Raw genomic sequence first — 23,316 nt, 5'->3', positions numbered from 1 at the left:
GTCTATTTTTGTTTCTTTCTTCTTTTTTTTAAAAATGACTTAAATTTTATATAACCCTTGTACCGTATTTTCCGCACTATAAGGCGCACCGGATTATAAGGCGCACCTTCAATGAATGGCCTATTTTAGAACTTTTTTCATATATAGGGCGCACCGGATTATAAGGCGCATAGAATTGAAGCTACTGCAGTCAAACGTTTGCATACACTAGACGGAGCTGTGCTAAAGAGAATGACAACAAAACAGTCAGATAAGTCAGTCAAACTTTATTAATACACTACAAACCAGCATACGTATAAAACGTAGTTAGTGCATTCACAATAACTCAACGTTGTTCAAACGTTAATGTGCATATTCACAATATCTCCCAGCCTTGTTCATTTGTAAACACGTAAAAGAAACACAGCTAAATCAAACGTTAGTGCATAACTCAACATTGATCAGTTACGGTATATATATAATACGTAAAGCTCACTTTTTCAGTTTATTCCTCGTCCACGAATCCCTCGAATTCTTCTTCTTCAGTGTCCGAATTGAACAGTTGGGCGATTGCGGCATCCAACATGCCCGGCTCCCTCTCGTCATTATCAGAGTCAGTGTCGCTGCTGTTGTCTGGCGGTTCAGTGATTATTCCTGCCTTCTTGAAAGCTCGGACCACAGTTGAGACTGATATATCAGCCCAGGCATTTACGATCCACTGGCAGATAGTGGCGTAAGTCGCCCGGCGCTGTCTCCCTGTCTTGGTGAATGTGTGTTCGCCTTCTGTCATCCACTGCTCCCACGCAGCTCGCAGTCTAGCTTTGAACGGCCTGTTGACACCAATATCTAGCGGCTGGAGTTCTTTAGTTAATCCACCCGGAATGACTGCAAGCTCCGAATTAGTTTTCTTCACTTGTTTTTTGACACCATCGGTGATATGGGCGCGCATGGAGTCGTTTATCAATAGGGACGGAGCTGTGTGAAAAAAGCCACCCGGTCTCTTGACGTAAATTTCTCTCAGCCATTCACTCATCATGTTCTCATCCATCCATCCCTTTGAGTTAGCTTTGATGACGACGCCGGCTGGAAAGTTTTGTTTTGGCAAGGTCTTCCTCTTAAAAATAACCATGGGTGGAAGTTTCTGGCCATTAGCCTGGCAGGCGAGAACTACAGTGAAGGATGACTTCTCATTCCCTGTGGTGCGTATAGACACCGTACTGGTCCCCGTTTTCTCCACAGTGCGGTTCACGGGAATATCAAAGGTGAGTGGAACCTCATCCATGTTGGTGATGTGCTCTGGCCGGATCTTCTTTTCAGTGATCTTGTTTTTGCAGTATGCGCGGAACGTGGCCAGCTTTTCTTGGTAATCTTTTGGCAGTTGCTGCGAGACGGTAGTTCGTGTGCGGATGGAGAGATTACGTCTTTTCATAAAACGAAAACACCAAGAAGGACCGCCTTGAAATTCATTAATGTTCATGTCCTGTGCTAGCGCTTTTGCCTTCATACGAACAGTGACTGTAGAGACGCTTCTACTTGCTGCTCTCTGTTCAACAACCCACTGTTCGAGTTTGTCCTCTAACTGTGGCCATCTCGCTTTATTCCCTCGGAAACTCTTTTTAGTCTTGTTTACTTGGCACAGGTCATCTTCTTGCTTCCTCCACTTCCGTACCATTGATTCATTAATGTTGAATTCTCTCGCTGCTGCTCTATTCCCATGTTCGACTGCGTAGCTGACAGCCTTGAGTTTGAACTCAGCATTGTAAGCGTGTCTCTTGAAAGGTGCCATTTTGGGGTCGTTATACACACACAAGTGGTGTTGAACTATGAGTAAGCACAATACAGGTGTTTACCGCTATTACTTTGGCGACGCCCCTGACTACGGTAGCCGTAATGCTGCAAGCGGTGCGGCTTTGTAGTTTACCAGTCGTACTGAAACATTTTGACAGAGCGCCGTGTACAGCCAATATGGATCAACCAATTAACCAATTGATCCATATATAAGGCGCTCCGGATTACAAGGCGCACTGTCATTTTTTGAGAAAATTAAAGGTTTTTAAGTGCGCCTTATAGTGCGGAAAATACGGTATTTAGAATAGAATAGATTTTTAATAGGGATCATACAGTTTGAACAACTGAGAGAACAACTGATGCGTTGTACAGAGAGCTCATGACTATTGCTAATTTTTACCTCTTCTCCCTAGTTGGACATTTACATAATCAGCATACTAATATTTAGATGTCCAACAAGCCAAAATTACATTAAACCATTTAGTAAAAAACATATAAATAGTAAGTATAATAGGCTTGACCTAATAACCTAATAAAAATAAAAATACTAAAATGAAAAAATGTAAAAATTAAAAACAACTCTTTACCTGTCAAATATGACCCACAAGGGTACAAAGGTTAATGGGCACAACTGTGCTTTCCTTTAGTCAACACAAAATTTCCTAAATTGATTTAATTTCAGTTGGTAGTGTATTCCAAAATCAAATTCCTTTATTTAAGAAATTATTGTTATACGTTGAGATGTTCCTGGCAGCACGTTCAGGGGCTAGATAATGTAAACATTCAATTTGTGGCACCTGTGGAACCCTATATTTTGGAACCCTCATATAGTTTTACTCGCAATTGTAATTTTCTTTTTGTGTTTATCAAACTTAAGTTTTGGGTCTAAAATGATTTCTAAAACCTCCATTCAGTGACCTTGTGTATTTCATAATTTGTTATAGTATTTGCAAATGTTCAGGCTACACAGTTTTCTAAATGAGAAGTATATTTCAGCTTCTATTTTTAGTAAGTAAAAGATGCCTATGTTTCTACCACCGATTGACATAACCCCAGACCAGGTTTTAATTTTTAAAATAAGTAAAATGTTTTTTCCAAGTATTGTGACGTCAAAACAAGTCAAGATCATTTCGGTTATTTCTATTTACAATGTTTGTCCTGGGTTAAAACTGACCATCATGGGGCTCTTTGACACACATAAAGACTACAACTCCCAGAATCCTCTTTCGCGCTCATCGCTAGCCAATGAGGATTCATTTTACTGATCGGGCGCAAAATCCAGTGTTTGTTGTGTTCCTTGTCCCACAGATTGATATTGCCGTTATACCAGCTCAAACGTCTGCGTCAGTTTAATGACCTTCATCGTCTACGAACCACCTGCAGGAAAAAAAAACTGAAGGCACGTGCTCCTGTCCGGTGTCGCGAGCAATGTTTAGAAAACTCCGCGCGGTTTCACGAACAGAACGCCTGTAGCCTCTCAGCTAACACAAGCTAGCTCAGCTTCCCACCAATAATGTCAAGTCTGCCACAAAATAACCTGCAAGAACAGTTGGCGAGACACAGCAACGCTGCTCAAAGCAAGCTGTCTCTGGCTAAACCTAAAACGGGGTAAGTATTGCTTTACAGCAGAGACCTTAAAAAGCAGCTAATAAGTGTGAGATGTCAGCAGTGCTAGCTAGTATAACAGTCATTTAGCTTTATTTTCTATGACAACAGGTTCTTATCCGTTTAAACTATAGCATCAGGCATTAACAACTAGTTTTGTCGTTTTAAATTAGTATTTTAAAGTTAGGATGAAGACCATAACAATCAAGTGACTAACTTTTGCTGAAGAGCTATATACGTGTGTTTAAAAAGAAAAACACTATCTAATCCCTGTAATCTCAGTAGGTCTGTTGGTAAGAATGTCAAGCTTTGTGTATAAAAAATTTGTCATCTGAAAGAGCATTAGGAGAGCTTTCAAACAAATCCAAACTCATGTTTTCAGGTAAAAAATTAAGAAAGCTAAAGCGTTTTAAAGGCTGACTTTCTGAGTCATCTCATTTAACCTTTGAACACTTAGATATCGTCATAAAACACTCCAAGACGGACTTTCTTCTGTTCTAGCTTTTCATTGGTGCTTAGAAATATTTACTAATTTGTAATAGTCATTTTCATTCAACTGAAAGTCTTATGCATTACCTTGAAATTATATTTTCTCCATTAAAACAGCAGCACAAATAAAAATGAAATCCTTTTATTAAACTTTAAATTATTAACAACCAATGATGGATTCTGGACCTTGCATAGGGTTATTTATATATATATACATATATATATGTATATATATATAATACTGAACAAAAAAGTGCGAAACAACTGAAAATATGTCTTATATTCTAGGTTCTTCAAAGTAGCCACCTTTTGCTTTGATTACTGCTCCACACACTCTTGGCATTCTGTTGATGTGCTTCAAGAGGTAGTCACCTGAAATGGTTTTCCAACAGTCTTGAAGGAGTTCCCAGAGATGCTTAGCACTTGTTGGCCCTTTTGCCTTCACTCTGCGGTCCAGCTCACCCCAAACCATCTTGATTGGGTTCAGGTCCGGTGACTGTGGAGGCCAGGTCATCTGGCGCAGCACCCCAACCCTCTCCTTCTTGGTCAAATAGCCCTTACACAGCCTGGAGGTGTGTTTGGGGTCATTGTCCTGTTGAAAAATAAATGATGGTCCAACTAAACGCAAACCGGATGGAATAGCATGCCGCTGCAAGATGCTGTGGTAGCCATGCTGGTTCAGTATGCCTTCAATTTTGAATAAATCCCCAACAGTGTCACCAGCAAAGCAACCCCATACCATCACACCTCCTCCTCCATGCTTCACGGTGGGAACCAGGCATGTAGAGTCCATCTGTTCACCTCTTCTGCGCCGCACAAAGACACGGTGGTTGGAACCAAAGATCTCAAACTTGGACTAATCAGACCAAATGACAGATTTTCCACTGGTCTAATGTCCATTCCTTTTGTTCTTTAGCCCAAACAAGTCTCTTCTGCTTGTTTCCTGTCCTCAGCAGTGGTTTCCTAGCAGCTATTTTACCATGAAGGCCTGATTCACACAGTCTCCTCTTAACAGTTGTTCTAGAGATGTGTCTGCTGCTAGAACTCTGTGTGGCATTGACCTGTTCTCTAATCTGAGCTGCTGTTAACCTGCGATTTCTGAGGCTGGTGACTCGGATTAACTTATCGTCCGCAGCAGAGGTGACTCTTGGTCTTCCTTTCCTGGGGCGGTCCTCATGTGAGCCAGTTTCTTTGTAGCGCTTGATGGTTTTTGCGACTGCACTTGGGGACACTTTCAAAGTTTTCCCAATTGTTCGGACTGACTGACCTTCATTTCTTAAATGACCATTCGTTTTCTTTTTTACTTAGCTGCTTTTTTCTTGCCATAATACAAATTCTAACAGTCTATTCAGTAGAACTATCAGCTGTGTACTGTATCCACCTCCTGCACAACACAACTGATGGTCCCAACCCCATTTATAAGGCTTGAAATCTCACTTATTAAACCTGACAGGGCACACCTGTGAAGTGAAAACCATTTCAGGTGACTACCTCTTGAAGCTCATCAACAGAATACCAGGAGTGTGCAGAGCAGTAATCAAAGCAAAAGGTGGCTACTTTGAAGAACCTAGAATATAAGACATATTTTCAGTTGTTTCACACGTTTTTGTTCAGTATATGATTCCACATGTTTTAATTCATAGTTTTGATGCCTTCAGTGTGAAGCTACAATATTCATAGTCATGAAAATAAAGACAACTCTTTGAATGAGAAGGTGTGTCCAAACCTTTGGTCTGTACTGTATATATACACAACAAAGACTATTTGGTTGGTTTAAAAAATATTTACTTGTCTTAATATAAATCTAAATTGGGTTTGTCAGACCAAAGTTGCAGCAAAATGTGGTTAACAGACCTGGGGAAATTTGTGTAGGAGCAGGAAAATAGACTGAATGAAATGAAAACCTTAAAACAAAAAAAGCTATCAGCTGTTACACACTTATCAGCTCTTAAAGCTTATTCTCGAGTAACAGTCACACAAAATCTTTTGCTCTTTGTCAGCTTTTTAAATTTAATACATGTTTGTATTTTCAGGGCTTTCTCATTCAAAAAGAAATCTTCATCAGGTACAACTAAAGTGGAATACCAGACCAAGGTAAACAGTCCAAATGTTTTGGCAAACAGGAACGTGAATGTCCCTACGAGCAGTTTGGTGACTAAATCTTCTTTAACGTTTTCAAACAAGCTTGAAAGAACTCAAAAATCCAAAATCAACAGCCTCTTCCCTCCAAGTTCAAAATGCAAGTCAGATTTCATCAGCCCCACAGGTAACCCCACCTCACCATGTGAGACACCCCCGGCAGATACTGGCATTAAGGTGATTGCCGCTCCTTCTAAAACTAACAACCAGACCTCCTGTGGTGGGAAAGGAATCAGCTCCATAAGACTGGATGTATCTGATTTACCGATGGATGACTGGGATGATTTTGAAGACTTTGAAACACCTGTTAAAGCAAAAAATGACTCCTTCTCCTCAGATAAATCAGCAAGGGTCATCAAGAGAACGTCATCTTCTGATGAAGAATTCCCAGAGTTTACAGGAAAACAAAGCCACGGTTCTGTCCACTTAAAACCACAGTTGAGCAAGAACAGCGACCAATCTTGTAAGGAGACAGAGGAATCAGAATCCAGTGTCAGTAAAACAGCAGTCTCACTAGAACCTAGTTTAGTTCATGAACCTTCAGATGATGAAGATTGTATTGTTAAAAGGACCAGAAGGCGTTGTCCTCCTCCACATGTGACGTCTGTGTTGAGTGATAGCGATGAGGAGGTCAGTCCCAGGTCTGAACCCTTAAAAGACAAAACAGGTAAATGGTTGTCTGGTTTATTTTGTTCGAATACAGAAAGCAGATACAGTCCTAATAAGGGAACAAAATGCGAAGGTGATGATGGAATATTCTTGTGCCTCTCAGATGAAAAGGGAAAATGGATTGATCCAAAAGTGATAGAGCTAAATGACAACTCCGAACCTGAGGAAGACATTGATTACATTCCTCCTTCACCTCCTCCTGATGAGACATCTTATATGCCTTCTACAACTGAGACAAGGTGGGCAAATATTATGCACTACTGTTATCTGTCATGTCTTGGAGAGCTACTGGAATTGAGTCCCCACTATGAAATTTTATTATGATTTTTCTAGGTTTGGATTAGTATAAAAAATATTAGTTTTTTCATACCTTATTCCATGTTCCATTTTCTTGTATCCATTTCTAAATATGTTCATCTGTCCATACATCTGTTTGTCAGTCTATCCAGTCAACAATCCACCATTTTGACCATACAGCGATCCATCCAGGCACCTGTTTGTTTTGAAATTTGTTTGTTAATCTGCTCATTAGTGGTGGGCGTTAATTGGTTATCGTATAACATTTCTTATGAAAAGAATTAAAATTTCAATTAATGATGTTCAAAAACTGGCTGCTTTGATGGGATTGTTACTTTTGCTGTTTTCTCCAGTGGTTGGTCCATTAAGGCATCAATAAATATCAATAAAGCTGAAAATATGCTAGTAACTAGTATCCTGAAGAAGCCCATTTCAAAATGTATATATTTTTTTCAAGAGCAGTATTTGCGTTTGTGGCGCAATGACTGCTGTGACATGCAGTCAAAGCCACACGGTTGGCTAAAGAAAATTGAAAATAAGTTGTAGTTTTTTTTCTTCACTTTTATTATCAGTATAGTACCACAAAGTATCATGTTCAAAATGTAAGTCCATATCACCCACCCCTTACTGCTCATCCATTTGTCCTTCCACCCACTTGAAAATCTTGTAAGTTGGTTCAGTTTCTGAATGTTTTTTTTTATTTACTGTTGAAAACAGTTTGTAACGTTTAACTTAAAATAGCTTTATTTTTAATCTGCTTTAATAATTTATGGCTTTTATTGAGAATCAGTTTGGGTTTTTCTTAAATTTAATATCGTCTCTTCTTTAATAAAGAACTCTATCAGGCAGTGTTCAGAGCAGAGACGAACCTTTCTGGTCAAACAGCCCCGCCACAACTCTGCCTAAACCTTCTAGTCACCTCTCCAGTGACAAAACAAGTGAGTTTGTTTTACTTGTTCTTCTGCTGGCCTTTTTTAAATTATTTTTTAACGTTTCTTAATCTCGTTCTGATCTCAGTTTTACCTTTTGTCATTGTTGTAGAGGAACAACTCTTTAGTATTATGGAGTCCATCTGTTCTCTGGTTGATTCCATCCCTGAACATGAACTGATCGCTTTGTCCTGTGGGAATGATCTTTTGCTGAAGAGGGCCCACAGGTTTGTTCATTTCAGTCAGCAGCAGATGTGCCAATTTATTATTTGACCGTATCGAAGTGTGACCTTGGTCTCTAACTTTCTCTTGCAGGAAGAGGATTCTTGCTTGTGGGGCTGATTCTTTATGTAGGATGATGCAGCAGCCAGACAGCACAGTGATTTCTGACACCAGCTTCAAACGCACTTTTTCCAGCTGTGGTGCATCTAGTCTGATGTCACCCAGCACTTGCCTGCGTGTGAACACTAAAAAGCCCCTCCAGCCCCAAAGCTCTTCAGTCATCTCTGTGGACTATGACTCTGATTGCTTTGACATTGCCAGTGTAAAACCCTGGCAAAGGATGGACAGCAGGGCAATATATGTAGAAAATGAGAGTATTTGCGATTCTCTGTCAGCCCACAGCTCCAAAAACCCACCATTTAATCTCTCAAAGAAAACCGGCTCTGGTGCTGATGAGTCAGATCTTTTTTTCTCAACCAAGAACTCAGAAGATGTGCAAAACAAATCTAAAACCTCAACCTCTGCAACTGCAGCAGACTTGGAAACAGATGACTTCTATGTTGACGATTTCGATATAGATGACTTGAATGATTCTGACATCCCTGATTACTTTGATGAACCTTCATCTAAGTCGGGTCAGAACCTAAGCGCTGTATTTGCTGCAGTGAAAGAAGGGGGACCAAACAAGTCGTCATGGGACAAGAACCCAGTGACTCCTGTTTCTGCTCCAAAACCTCAAAGGATTTACTCACCAGGCAAGGCAACATGCAACCAAAATATCTGAATACTTACACTTAACAGCATGGAAAACAAGCAAATTTCTTTCCTAAATCTTTTCAGGCACGAGAGTTTTACATTTGTCCACTAGATGGCAGTAAATTGTACTAAAGAAGTATTTTTTATCAGTCTAACAAGAACATTTTTATTAGCCTAAAGTCAACGAAATATAAGTAGTCACGTTTTGTCATATTGCACTAATCCAATATTGGTGAAAACACAGAACATGTTTGTATTTAACATGAGTGGTTCAGGACTCACTTTAATGCAGTTTTCAATTTCTTTTTTTTTTTTATGTCTTATTGTGCAGAGCCCAACTTTAAAAACCCAGCTCACGATCGCTTCCGAGGCTTTAACTTCCCCCATTCACCAGAGATGATGAAGATTTTTCATAAGCGTTTTGGACTCCACCAGTTCAGATTCAATCAACTGGAAGCAATCAATGCTACTCTTCTGGGAGAAGATGTGTTTGTTTTGATGCCAACAGGTTGGTTTAAGTAGGATTCTGTTATATTTGAAAAATGAAAGTTAGATTTAAAATAAACCCAGTTTCCAGTAAGATGAACTGTTGATTGCTGTATCACTGTTAGCATTTAATTCATATACAGCAAATGCTATAGTTTTGGTTCCTATTTTAAAAGGAAGCTGTCCCTGGCATCTATTCCAAAAACTTGGATGTTAACAGCAACAAACTGGTTCATCTAATAGTGAATTTTAAATTTGTACAGTTTTGTTTTTTGGGTAAACCCTTTAAAGGAGCTTTATAAAAACCAAACAAATAACTGTTTCTCAAACTGATGTGTATATTTTTGTTTTAGGTGGGGGTAAAAGTTTGTGCTACCAGTTACCTGCCTGTGTCTCACCTGGAGTCACTATTGTCATTTCTCCACTTAAATCGCTTATTGTTGATCAGATCCAGAAACTCACCACCCTAGACGTAAGTATGCTTGTCACCCACAAGCTGGATTAGAGGATGGACGGTGTTGTTTATATGAAACCTGCAAGCTGATAAATTCATTGCTTAGCTGAAAATTCTGGAAAGAATATTAACCAAACAATAAAGCTTGTTCAATTTTTCTCATTTTTGATATTTGCTTTAATAAAATAACACATATTTACACTACTTAAACACTCGTAGAATATTTAGACTTTGAAAAATCACCAGAAAATAAATAAAATATGAAGTCACTTAATTTTTTCCTAAATTTCAGATTCCAGCAACAAGTCTATCTGGTGATAAAAGTGACAGTGAAGCAGGGAGGATTTATGTGCAGCTCTCCAGGAAAGACCCAATCATTAAACTGCTGTATGTCACACCTGAAAAGGTGAGTAATGTGATTTGTGTTTGTACTGTTTAAGCTAGCTTCTTAATTTGTTAACATTTGGTCTTTTGCATTTTCTTCAAGGTGAGTGCAAGCAACAGGTTGATCTCAGCTCTGCAAAACCTATACGAGCGAGGCCTTGTAGCCCGCTTTGTCATCGACGAGGCACATTGTGTCAGTCAGGTGTGTTCCTAAACTTGTGTATATATAAACAGTTTGAAGTGTGCTTATATCTTAATGAGTTGTCCCATTGTTCCTACACTTTTCAGTGGGGTCATGATTTTCGTCCAGACTACAAGAAGTTGCATGAACTTCGTCAAAAGTTCCCCAACATACCAATGATGGCCCTGACAGCTACCGCTACCCCCCGTGTGCAAAAAGACATTCTCAACCAGCTAAACATGAGTCGACCACAAGTGTATGTGTTTATTTTTCAGACTGCATCGTTTATTTTTGGCAGCAATCCCAAATATTGACCTCAAAAAGCCAGGAGCAACAGCGTATTTGCTGTTTGTTTTTCAGATTTACCATGAGCTTCAACAGAACAAACCTCAAGTACTCAGTGTTGCCAAAGAAACCCAAAAAGGTTGACGAGGACTGCATCGGCTGGATCAAAAAGCACTACCCACGTAAATAATTCGGTCACTTTCCGATCCTGGTGCTTTTTGGAACACTGTCGTTACTGAGGTTAAAAATTCAACTGTACAAGTCCTTCTCAAAAAATTAGCATATTGTGATAAAGTTCATTATTTTCCATAATGTCATGATGAAAATTTAACATTCATATATTTTAGATTCATTGCACACTAACTGAAATATTTCAGGTCTTTTATTGTCTTAATACGGATGATTTTGGCATACAGCTCATGAAAACCCAAAATTCCTATCTCACAAAATTAGCATATCATTAAAAGGGTCTCTAAACGAGCTATGAACCTAATCATCTGAATCAACGAGTTAACTCTAAACACCTGCAAAAGATTCCTGAGGCCTTTAAAACTCCCAGCCTGGTTCATCACTCAAAACCCCAATCATGGGTAAGACTGCCGACCTGACTGCTGTCCAGAAGGCCACTATTGACACCCTCAAGCAAGAGGGTAAGACACAGAAAGAAATTTCTGAACGAATAGGCTGTTCCCAGAGTGCTGTATCAAGGCACCTCAGTGGGAAGTCTGTGGGAAGGAAAAAGTGTGGCAGAAAAGGCTGCACAATGAGAAGAGGTTACCAGACCCTGAGGAAGATTGTGGAGAAGGGCCGATTCCAGACCTTGGAGGACCTGCAGAAGCAGTGGACTGAGTCTGGAGTAGAAACATCCAGAGCCACCGTGCACAGGCGTGTGCAGGAAATGGGCTACAGGTGCCGCATTCCTCAGGTCAAGCCACTTTTGAACCAGAAACAGCGGCAGAAGCGCCTGACCTGGGCTACAGAGAAGCAGCACTGGACTGTTGCTCAGTGGTCCAAAGTACTTTTTTCGGATGAAAGCAAATTCTGCATGTCATTCGGAAATCAAGGTGCCAGAGTCTGGAGGAAGACTGGGGAGAAGGAAATGCCAAAATGCCAGAAGTCCAGTGTCAAGTACCCACAGTCAGTGATGGTCTGGGGTGCCGTGTCAGCTGCTGGTGTTGGTCCACTGTGTTTTATCAAGGGCAGGGTCAATGCAGCTAGCTATCAGGAGATTTTGGAGCACTTCATGCTTCCATCTGCTGAAAAGCTTTATGGAGATTAAGTTTTCATTTTTCAGCACGACCTGGCACCTGCCCACAGTGCCAAAACCACTGGTAAATGGTTTACTGACCATGGTATCACTGTGCTCAATTGGCCTGCCAACTCTCCTGACCTGAACCCCATAGAGAATCTGTGGGATATTGTGAAGAGAACGTTGAGAGACTCAAGACCCAACACTCTGGATGAGCTAAAGGCCGCTATCGAAGCATCCTGGGCCTCCATAAGACCTCAGCAGTGCCACAGGCTGATTGCCTCCATGCCACGCCGCATTGAAGCAGTCATTTCTGCCAAAGGATTCCCGACCAAGTATTGAGTGCATAACTGTACATGATTATTTGAAGGTTGACGTTTTTTGTATTAAAAACACTTTTCTTTTATTGGTCGGATGAAATATGCTAATTTTGTGAGATAGGAATTTTGGGTTTTCATGAGCTGTATGCCAAAATCATCCGTATTAAGACAATAAAAGACCTGAAATATTTCAGTTAGTGTGCAATGAATCTAAAATATATGAATGTTAAATTTTCATCATGACATTATGGAAAATAATGAACTTTATCACAATATGCTAATATTTTGAGAAGGACCTGTATGTGAAGACTTGAGGGCAAAAAAAGTTGTCTGTCTGGATATTTTTTAAATGTAAAACTTTTAATGTCTTTATTCATTGGTTTTTGTCTCATCTTTGCTCCAGTTTTACTAAAGGAAACCAGCACTTTAAGTAATCCCACTTTGGCATACTTTGTATTGAACGATTTTGTGTTTCTGACCCTGGCAGGTGACTCTGGCATTGTGTACTGCCTGTCTCGTAATGACTGCGATGCTCTGGCAGAGAGTCTGAAGAGAGCGGGAATTCAAGCTCTGTCTTATCACGCCGGTTTGAGTGATGGCGACAGAGAATATGTGCAGAGCAAGTGGATCAATCAGGACGGTTGCCAGGTCAGATCACAACAACAAGATTTAACTGATAACTCACCTCATCATGGATACCGAGACGTCCTACTGATTGGTTTTTGTTTTCTTGTCCTTCAGGTCATCTGTGCCACAATAGCCTTTGGCATGGGTATAGACAAGCCTGATGTGCGCTACGTGATCCACGCCAGCCTGCCAAAATCAATGGAGGGTTACTATCAGGAGTCAGGAAGAGCCGGCAGAGACGGAGAGATCTCTCACTGCATTCTGTTTTATTCCTACACTGATGTGCACCGCATCAAAAGAATCATCAGCAGTATGTAAAAGAAAATAAATAAAACTATACTAGTTATGTAGAGTGGGCTGATTACCAGTATCAAGGTGATATCAAAGTTTTAAATAATTACGGTCTCGAAACCACTGAAACTTTCCTTCATGCCATTCCTACATTTTAAAGTCCTCTTATCAGCAAGAATACGTGAGGGACTGGGGTTTTCTCCGGGTGGATGGACTATAGGATGGCATTAGGGCTACACGATGTTAGAAAATCTCGTGATGGCGATAATGTTGATGAATATTGTTTGAGTATTGCCTTTGAATGTGCCTATGTTCTTCTTTCCTCTGTTTCTCACCTGTGATCCCTTTTGTGACCTTCAGCATGTTGGGCAATGCAGTTTGCGTCCAGTGTGGCATCTGCTGCTGTAAGACTGCGCTGCTCAAAATGTCATTAACATCAATGCAAGCTCATGGCACTTGGAATATATTCCCCAACAATTATTGCACCCCAAACAGTCCTTTACGATATGAATATTGCACTCACTGATATTGCGATAACGATTTATTTGCCATATATTGTGCAGCCTTGGGGAGCACATTGTTCCTCACTCCACTATCTGGTGGTACAAACTGCTGGTCAGCTGGCTGAAAAAGAAAGTGTACTTTACTCGGATCAGCTGATCGTGGGTCTGTCAGGATAATTTTCTAAAAGGTATGAGACCTGCAAAGCACAGGCACATACCATCTTTAACGCCGTTTCACAGCTGATGCAAAATCCAAATGTGTGCTCCATTCGTGATGGAGCTGGAGAGGACGAACGAGTTGCATTGGATCCGGTGGACCGATGCAGCCAACAGGCTCCACCAACATGATGCCACATAGAAACATGGAACTTCATAGAAACATGTTATTAGGCTGAACTAAACAGCACTGAATGTAACAGCAGTCGGTCCGTTGTGATATTTTCGACTGTTAATATCCACTGATCTGGCCATTGTCAGTTCGAGCTGTTAATTGTTAAAGTCAGCTAAAACAGAGGTGTACATATGAAAGCTCCAGAAATCTCCCCTCCGAAAAAGTATCCTGTACATCCTTTTTTGCAGTCTATGCATTTTAAACATGGTTACAGTGTTATGACACCTTTGTGCTTCAGTTAAGTAGTTGTAAGGAAATATTACCGATTGTAACGTCTCAGAACCTTGCTTCAAAAAATCACAACTTTCACTTGAAACTACAGTTGACCAATTGCAGATAGGCCGACTAATTAGCGATCTAATAGCAAGTTGTTATACTTGTTACTCTGTAAACAACAGAATGCCAGAAAGGGATTGTATTCCACAAAATAGGTACTCCAAAACTAAAGTATGAAAGTAAAAAATAAAACAAAAATCAAATTTACAAGAAATGTTTAGAAATAAAATTTATAATACCTGCAATAAGTAGATTATTTTATCTTATCAGTTGGGAATATTTGTTGCTTCTCTCTTCTCATGTTTGTCTATAAATGTAGTTAATACATGGTTATAAATAGTATTGAACAGTTTGTTTGTTTGAGACTTTTTTAAAAGGCTGTCTTAGTTTTGAGCGATTTTTATTGTTCTCCCTTATATAGTCTCGGGTTGTTCTTTTGTCATCACAGTGGACAGAGAAGGTGACAGACACACCAAGCAAACTCATTACAACAACCTACACAGCATGGTGCACTTCTGTGAAAACGTGATGGAGTGCAGAAGAATTCAATTGCTCGCCTACTTTGGAGAGCTGAAGTTCAACCGAAACTTCTGTAAAGACCATCCTGACGTCAGCTGTGATAACTGTGCCAAACCCAACGTAGGAACCATTTTTTCTGTTAAGATTTGTATGGAAATCTGACCAAACACATAACGTTTGACTACTATTTTTTTCCTTTTGATGCAGCAATGTAAACTGAGGAAGGTGACCGATGATGTGAAAAAGATTGTGAGGTTTGTCCAGGAGAACTGTGAGAAAGTTGGAGCAAGGTTTGCCAAGACACCTCAGCAGAACCGACTGACACTTAACATGCTTGTAGACATATTTATAGGTAAACACATCTATTTCCTGCAATAAAACCAGTATTTGAAAAAGATGATGCATTATTTATTTATTATACTCTTCATGTTGGGACACCTATTTTCTCCAGGTGCTAAATCTGCCAAGATACAGACAGGAATGTTTGGGATGGGAGCAGGATACTCTCGTCATAATGCAGACCGTCTTTTCAAGAAACTGGTTCTGGATAACGTTCTGGTCGAGGATCTCTACATCACCAACAATGGCCAAGCTGTGACTTACATCTCTGCTGGACCAAAAGCAATGAATGTACTGTCTGGACACATGGAGGTACCTAATCACCCATGTGATTTATAAAACAGCGTTTTATAAAGCTTTTTAAAGGGATGGCATAATTTAAAACTCCAACAAAACAACAGACCCCAATGGTTTGGCTGCAGACCCTCTGCTGGAGTTGTCTGGTATAGCAGTTGTATGAGCTGTGTTGTGTCTTCATCCCTCAGCCTTGGGTTGTTCTTTCTGTTGAAGCCAATATTCAGATTGCTTCATAAGTGTTGAGAACTCTTAAAAATAAATATAAGCCACTTTTCCTGCATAGCAGATTCTTTGGGAAGAGTAAGAGTGCTCACTCAATCCTGTTTTGTGTTGCCAGTAGGTGACCACATATTCCATTTGGAAATAGCCTCTTTTCCACTGAAAGCCCCAGGATCTGAAGCCTCATTATTTGTTTAACCCAGGTAATTGGAATCACAGGGAATCTCGTACGTTCTGTTTTCATTGCCTAGAGGCCACAGACCTTTTAGTTAAATCAGCCTAATGACGAATGGGAAAGTTGTGAAGAAAACATCAGTACACTTTAATTCCAGCAGATGGCATTACTCCTTTACTCCGTTTAAAAGCTTATTCATTTTTTTGTCTCAACTGATAATAGATAAGTAGCTTTAGAGTTATACAATTTACTTATTCCTTCAATTGTTTCTTATGTTGCACTGGATCCATTAGCAGGAAAAGCTTAAATCATTATTTTACATAAAAACAATTTTTACCATCCTGCATCTGGCCAGAGTTGTTGCTTTGCAACTGCATGATTCATTTAAAATAACTACTAAACACTGACTAACAGACTTATTTCTTTTATTATCATCAGTTAAATTCATATCAGATAACTACAGAACATGTTTTAGTAAAAATGTATTTATTAGAAGAAAAAAAAAAAAATCAGTCCAGAATTACATGGAATTGATACATTAAACGCTTCTGCATTCAAACCTGGAACTGTTGTCTCACCTCTTGCAGAGCTGTCTGCATAAAACTATGAAATATTAAATATATTAAATTCAATTCAGTTGTATTTATATAGCGCCAATTCACAACATGTTGTCTCAAGGCACTTCACTAATGTCAGGTACATACATTCCAATTAATCCTAATCAATGAACAGTGCAGTCAGATTCAGTTATTCAAATTGGATAAAAAGTTTTTCTGTCTAAGGAAACCCAGCAGATTGCATCTAGTCAGTGACTTGCAGCATTCACTTCTCCTGGATGAGCATGTAGAGACAGTGGACAGTCACTGGCGTTGACTTTGCAGCAATCCCTCATACTGAGCATGCATGTAGCGACAGTGGAGAGGAAAAACTCCCTTTTAACAGGAAGAAACCTCCAGCAGAATCAGGCTCAGTGTGAGCGGCCATCTGCCACGACCGACTGGGGGTTTGAGAGAACAGAGCAGAGACACAAAGAGAGCAAAGAAGCACTGATCCAGGAGTACGTTCTATGGGAAGGAAAAGTAAATGTTAATGGATGTAGCTCCTTTAGTCGTTTCACCTAGAAAGAAAGAACAGATAAAGTCTGAGCCAGTTTTCAAGGTTAGAGTCTGAAAGAGAGCACATATAGTTAGTTACAGTTAAACTCAGTCAATCGCCATGTCTAGGAGAGAGAAAGGGTTAAACACTAAAAGACAGGGCCAAGTGGATCATCTGTAGAAGGTGTCACAGGTAGACAGAGTCAGGCCAGGTGTAGCTTCTAGGAAGAGAAAAGAGAGAGAACATAAAGTTAAAAGCTGAAATAACCGCAAATAATGCAAAATTGGAGAGTAGTATGAGAATGTAGCGAAGAGGGTGAAAGTGGTCATTATGTCCTCCAGCAGCCTAAGCCTATAGCAGCATAACTACACAGATAGTTTCAGTTCAGATTATTTGGTTAAACGGCGCTTATTTACAACAATGTCGTCTCAAGGCACCCCACAAAGGGTCCCACTGATGGTAATTTTTATACTAAAAACCACAAGGATTGGGATACCTCCCTCTGTCAGACTGATTATAACCATTGGAAAAGAGAAGGGGTCATACAGGTTAAAATGTTCTTACTCCACTACGTTAGGTTTCCATGAAAAGACAAGTCTTTGGCAAATGTGTATTTTTTATGTACATGGAAAATTGAAAGTGCACTGATTATCAGCATTGCATTAAAACATTTGTCTTATAGAACTGTGGTGAAAAAGTTTATAATTTATTGCCAGTAATAAGCTGTCACAAATTTCCAGCAAAAATTATTCAGTTTTATTTTCTGGTACTCACGGTTATTCACCAAATACCTACTAAACACTTTATATTCACCTTCAGCCGCAAGCAAACAGGTAACGGGGAAACCACCGGGGATGCTTGTAATCCTTGAAAATGCTTAAATTTTAACAAGGTGTTTTCAAGGTTGGGGAAGTGCTTGATTTCTGAATGAAGTCCTAAAAAGTGCTTGATATTCTGATTGCATTGTTCAGTAATAACGAGCATTCTAACAGTTTGATTAAAAACTTCAATTTGATATTTTTATGTTAAAGGCACAAAATAGAGAGCGATCATCTTGCATTCAATGAAGTCTCAGAAAGCCTCACTTTGGCTCAGAGAGGGTTTGTTCCTTTTCATAAAACCGTTGCGAGAGCATTAGACATCACCTGATGAAAAGTCCAGTGGCTGGACTGGCAGCGTTCTCTGGCATAGCTATGGAGCAGGCCTACTTTGAGCATCATCCTGCTAGTCGCGCAGGTCTCTGGTGAGCAGGAGAAAGCAGCATGGCAGGCGGTTGTCGTTTTAATTACTGCTGGCTCGAAAAGGCTAGATACAAAACATGGTTGAAACGAGGACCAAATCCTCAAGTAGCTTCCTGCAACATGTGCAAGGAGGACCTGCAGCTTTTTGCGATGGTAGAGTTGGCCCTCTTGAGCGGTAAGCTGTAGTAGTGGGAGGGAATCTTAAATTTCAATTGCAAATCGATTGTTTGAAGGATGGATCAAGCTAGGGTTTTATGTCATCTACTGTACTTTAAAATGTGCAACAACAAAACATTTGTATTGAAAACGCTGTTAAAGGTGGTTAGCTAGTGGTTTAATTACACAAAAAGTAGATGTCGCTTGGTAATGTTCAGTCATGCGTGCTCTGCCTCCGATATGTTTTGGGCTCCTTGTGCCGACATGTCCATTTCATTTTAATAATATAACTTGCAGAATTTTAATCATTTGCCCAGTATTGAACTTTGTTCCTTCACATAGGTAACACTGTGTGCTGTAGTTATAATGCTCAATGAAGAAAGGCGCACAGAAATGCAGAGTTTGGTGCAGGAAGAGTTTAAGAAATCTACCTTGAAAATGATTGAAAAGTGCTTGAATTTTACTGTGGGAAAAGTGTACGAACCCTGGGGAAATTCTAGAGCGCCCAACCAAGATCAGGCAGTGGTTAGTGGGTAAGTCCCTGTCCAGCCACCCGATTAGCGTAGCTTAGCAGCCAGACCAGCCTTGTAAGTGAAGCTCCACTGCTCCGAAAACTCAGAAAAACATTTATAGGCTCAGACGGATGAAGTTTTGAGGTCTAATTTTCCCTTAAAAACATCCTAAAACTGCTTTTTGTGACAAATAAATGGTATTACTGAAGGTGCTGGTGCCAAGCCTTGCTGCACACAGCTCCGCCCCTTTTACAAATCCCGGGGAAAGCTGAGAAGACCATGTCCAGAGTAGGGCCATTTACCCGTGAAAGTAAAGCCCTAGAAAAGTGAAATTACTGGGTAATTTTGTATCGAAACACAACCTGGGCTTTACAAAGCCTGGTGCTTTAAACAGGGAATGGGGCTAATGTCTTTTTTTTTGTCAAGAAAATAGCAGATTTTTAAAAAAAACTATAGACAATCACACTTTTACTTTCTCTATATCATCATTCATATGGGGCGTGTCTTCAGAGATTTTTTTTAATGTCTAAAAACCTTTTTAAACACTTGTGTTGAAAAACAATGAAAATGTTGCATGGGATTTATTTTTTCTTCATACTTCTGGATGTTTTTAGACTAAGATATATTTGCTGTTCTTAGTTGGTTATATGTCAGAAATACATTCATTTAAGTTATATATATTATATCTTTCAAATTTTTTTTAATTCACTGTTTCATCTTAGATAATGGCTAAACGTAATTTACACAGCTGCCCAAATGGACTTTGTAGAATTAGTACACAGTATGACTTGATGAATAAATCAACAGTATTTGTCACATCTAGGTGGAGTTTTACGAGACGGAGAGCGCGTCGAGCATCAGGAAGCACAAAGCTGCTGTCTCCAAGAACGTCTCCCAGAGAGAGGAGATGGTTCAGAATTGTCTGAAGGAGCTGATAGATCTGTGCAAGCAGCTGGGCAAAGCGTTTGGCCTTCACTATTACAACATCTTCTCCACCGCAACCTTGAAGAAGATATCTGGTAATTTTTGAAACTGTGCATCCTATAGTTGGATTTTTGCAGTTAATGCATTATTTTGTAAGTTTCTTTTTTCCCCCTCCCCCCCTCAGAGAAACTTTCCTCTGATCCCGAAGTCCTCCTACAAATTGATGGCGTGACGGAGGACAAACTGGAAAAGTATGGAGCTGAAGTCATTAAGGTGCTTCAAAAATACTCTGAATGGCAGCTACCTGGTAGGAGGACACACATCTGTACTAAATTATTATTTGTGTGTGTGTTATACACTGTTGTGATGAAGTTTTTCTTTGTAGTAGATGAGCAGACCGAAAGTGTTGGAGACGGCTGGATAGACACAAGACGCTCAGAAGATGACTCTACAGAGTCCTCCACATATTTCCGCAACCAGACTGCACAGGGACAGAAGAGGAAGAAAGGTCCTTTCTTCAACTATTCTAAGAAGAGAAAAGCTTACGGCAACCAGAGCTGCTCTTCTAAAGGGTATGTGGAGTCTTGTGTCAACACTACATTTTCCAAGCTACTGATTTGCTCAGCTGCCTTTCCTCAGGGCTGTGTGATATCGCCACTGCTCTTTATGCTCGACGCTAACGAGTGTCAGAGCCAAACTGAGTCGAGGTTCATCATTAATTTTGCAGACGGCTGTAATTGTTAACCTCTTGCAGGACAAGGAAGTGGAGTGCAATTCATTCAACGACTGATACTTGCACTTAAATGTTTGAAGGAAAAAAAAAAAAAGGAGATGCTGATTGATTCTCAAAGAAATCAGCCTACAATCGTACCAGCACTTATGATTGGTACAGTGGTAGAGATTGTTTATTTATGTACAAACAGGTATTTTACATATTTATGCTGTACAATTAATAAGAAGCTGTTTATAAAGCCTGAATAAGTATCTGGGCACTATTCTGGACTAAAAGCTAACTTCTGATTCCATCTCTAAGAAAACTAACCAGAAGCTGTTTTCTTTTGTTTTTAAGAAAATTGAATAGTTTTAAGGTTGATAAATCTCTTTTAAAAATATTTTTCTTTTTCTTCTTTTGACTCTGTTTTAACTTTTGGAATGGCGTGCTGGTTTGCTAACCTGGGCATGGCAAATAAAAAGAGGTGAATGGTTATGGTTAAGGTCTTCACAAAGATTGCCGAGTCACTCTGAACAAGAGTCACTAAAGGCTCAGTTATAGTCGCGCTTCTGCATACTTCCATCTGTTGTTGCTGCAGTATTCTCTGAAAAAAGAGTAGACTTTGTGGACTCTGCTGCAAATAAATAACTCCTCAGGGACAATAAAGTGTTTCAGTTCAATCGTTTGGTCAGCAATGGTCTTGGCCTTGTTAGTCTCCCATTGATGCCATTTTTGCTCAGTCTCTTTCTTATTGGTGAATCGCGAACAAGAACCTTAAACTGAGGTAAGTGAGGCCTTCAGTGCTTTGGATGTTCTAGGTTCGTTTGTGACCTCCTGAATGAGTCCGGGACAACAGTGGCAGGGGTTCGTCCTGTAACCGTTGGGTTGCCGGTTTGAACCCTGGCTCTGTCTGTCTCAGTCGTTGTATGTCGATTGTATGGCGGCCTCACTTCTGTCAGTCTGCACCAGGGCAGCTGTGGCTACAGTGTAGCCTACCACTGTCAGTGTGTGGATGTGTGTATGAATGGCTGGATGACTGACTGTGGTGTGAAGCCCTTTGGGGTCTGTGGGGACTTGAGTCCCAAAGCCTTAAAAGTGGCTTTGCAATGGTTGTCAGGATGATAGATGTCAGTGACTGTGTTTCATCGGTTCTTGAATTTCTTTAGTTCAGATCATTATGTGTTGCTGATTGAGATCTTTTAGATGACTTCATGAACTTAATATGGTCAATCACAGTTGATTCATGATTTAATAAGGTGGTCATTTCTTTTTCACAGATGATCAAGTTGATTTGGATACCTTAATGAATAAAATCATAATTTAATAGAAATACATTTTGTACTTACTTTGGTCATCTTTGATTAATATTTGATCCGAAACATTTTAAACATTACGAAAAAGCAACAACAGAAGTAATCAGTTTGGGGAGCAAATACTTTTTCACAGCCCAGCGAGTTTTCTCTTCTGATTATTTCCTTTTTTGTCGTTGCGGATGCAGTCGTGGATACAACTACAATAAACAGTCGTCTTCCGGCTCCAGGGGTGGCTCCCACAGTTCAGGTCGAGGGTCCAGGAGCACTGCAGGAGATGCACCAGGAGGCAAGAGACCAGGAATCCTGTCTGCCCCGACGCCTCAGGGCAACCAGCGGCCCTTTTTAAAGCCAACCTTTTCTCACATGAGCTAAATTCTGCTTGAATCTCAACCCCCTCAATGTCCAGCTAGTTTAGAGTTTTGTGACACACCTGTTTACCATGGGAACTGTACATTTGTAGTTCTGTGCTGCTATTGGAAGTGTTTATATATGTTGTAAATTGATGTTGTATGTAAAGTTTAATAGTTCAATGACTTGAGCTCTCCACTAATCTTTTATTATTTGTAATAAAAACAGATCAATCTTACCTTCCAGTTGTCTACATTTGCATGTAGGAAAGAGAACTGGGCTGACAGAAACCACATCAATAGACCCCCTTTTTTATTAAATGTTTATTTCAGGTTTGAAGAGTTTCCTTTAATGGTACCAGATACAGGGGACCATAGGAGAAAAAAGGTATCTTCTACTGACTTGTACAGAAGCTTGCCTACAGTACAAACATGGGTTTGGAATGGATCGGACGGAACAAGAACTGGATTTGGCACATGGGTTTATATAAGATTCACATTTTGTTTTAATATTTAACATAATTTAAACAACAATCTCCAATCGAAGGAAACAAAACACAAGGCAAACTACAAAATACACCACCAGATCGCACATACACCTGACGTATGCGCTGTGGTGTGGGGGTTTGTATACTGGGGGATAAAGGGCAGAAAGCAGAGCTGGATGTCTTAACTCATGGCAGATTTCAGTAAATGTGTTGTGCAACAAGGTTTGCCAGGAATTAATAAGCAAATTAGGAGAACAAATTGATTTATTCTGCATACTGTCAAAAAAATCAGTCGAACCTCTGTTTATGTGCCTGAGATGGTGTAAGAAAAAAACTAAATACAGCCTCCTTTTTTTTATGTTTCAGCAGTTAAAATGAAATCGGTACTTAATCTATCTGTGCAAAACATGTTTAAGACTGCTTCAAGTACTGATCAACTTATTTTCTTTATGAATCATAGACAACAAATGTTTTTATTGTAGTTGCACATCTGACCAAACCGATACCCATCTCTTGTTAAAGAAAATTAAAAATGTACATGTAAACATAAAATACGAAGTAAATGTTGATTGCAAAACCAAGATAGGGGATTTGGGCTTCCCCCAAGTTTATGTTCAGCATTTTTAGACAAGTGTCCCTTTTTCATAAAAAACCCCCCC

General features: G+C 39.8%; 1 protein-coding gene across 3 annotated transcripts; it reads left to right on the top strand.

Moving 5' to 3' along the window:
- The first annotated feature begins 3,033 nt into the window (after positions 1 to 3,033).
- On the top strand, positions 3,034 to 22,408 carry blm (BLM RecQ like helicase). Of its 3 annotated transcripts, XM_047348727.1 has the most exons (22): positions 3,035 to 3,375; positions 5,895 to 5,955; positions 6,046 to 6,667; positions 6,773 to 6,908; positions 7,801 to 7,904; positions 8,008 to 8,122; positions 8,211 to 8,872; positions 9,205 to 9,381; positions 9,713 to 9,831; positions 10,106 to 10,219; positions 10,301 to 10,399; positions 10,486 to 10,634; positions 10,739 to 10,845; positions 12,720 to 12,880; positions 12,974 to 13,169; positions 14,769 to 14,959; positions 15,047 to 15,191; positions 15,291 to 15,490; positions 19,697 to 19,892; positions 19,982 to 20,104; positions 20,183 to 20,369; positions 22,008 to 22,408. In XM_047348727.1, the coding sequence occupies exons 1-22, from the start codon at positions 3,281 to 3,283 to the stop codon at positions 22,192 to 22,194; spliced, it is 4,146 nt and encodes a 1,381-aa protein (XP_047204683.1). In that variant the 5' UTR covers positions 3,035 to 3,280; the 3' UTR covers positions 22,195 to 22,408. The 3 variants fall into 3 exon arrangements, with proteins under 3 accessions (XP_047204676.1, XP_047204683.1, XP_047204668.1); XM_047348720.1 differs by having other exon boundaries at positions 3,034 to 3,375; positions 5,895 to 6,667; positions 20,186 to 20,369; XM_047348712.1 differs by having other exon boundaries at positions 5,895 to 6,667.
- The last annotated feature ends 908 nt before the right edge of the window (positions 22,409 to 23,316 follow it).

This window comes from Girardinichthys multiradiatus, chromosome 2 (genome assembly GCF_021462225.1).
Source record: "Girardinichthys multiradiatus isolate DD_20200921_A chromosome 2, DD_fGirMul_XY1, whole genome shotgun sequence".
Lineage (NCBI taxonomy): Eukaryota > Metazoa > Chordata > Actinopteri > Cyprinodontiformes > Goodeidae > Girardinichthys > Girardinichthys multiradiatus.
Note: the sequence above shows the minus strand (reverse complement) of the source record. Positions and strands in the feature narration are given on the sequence as shown.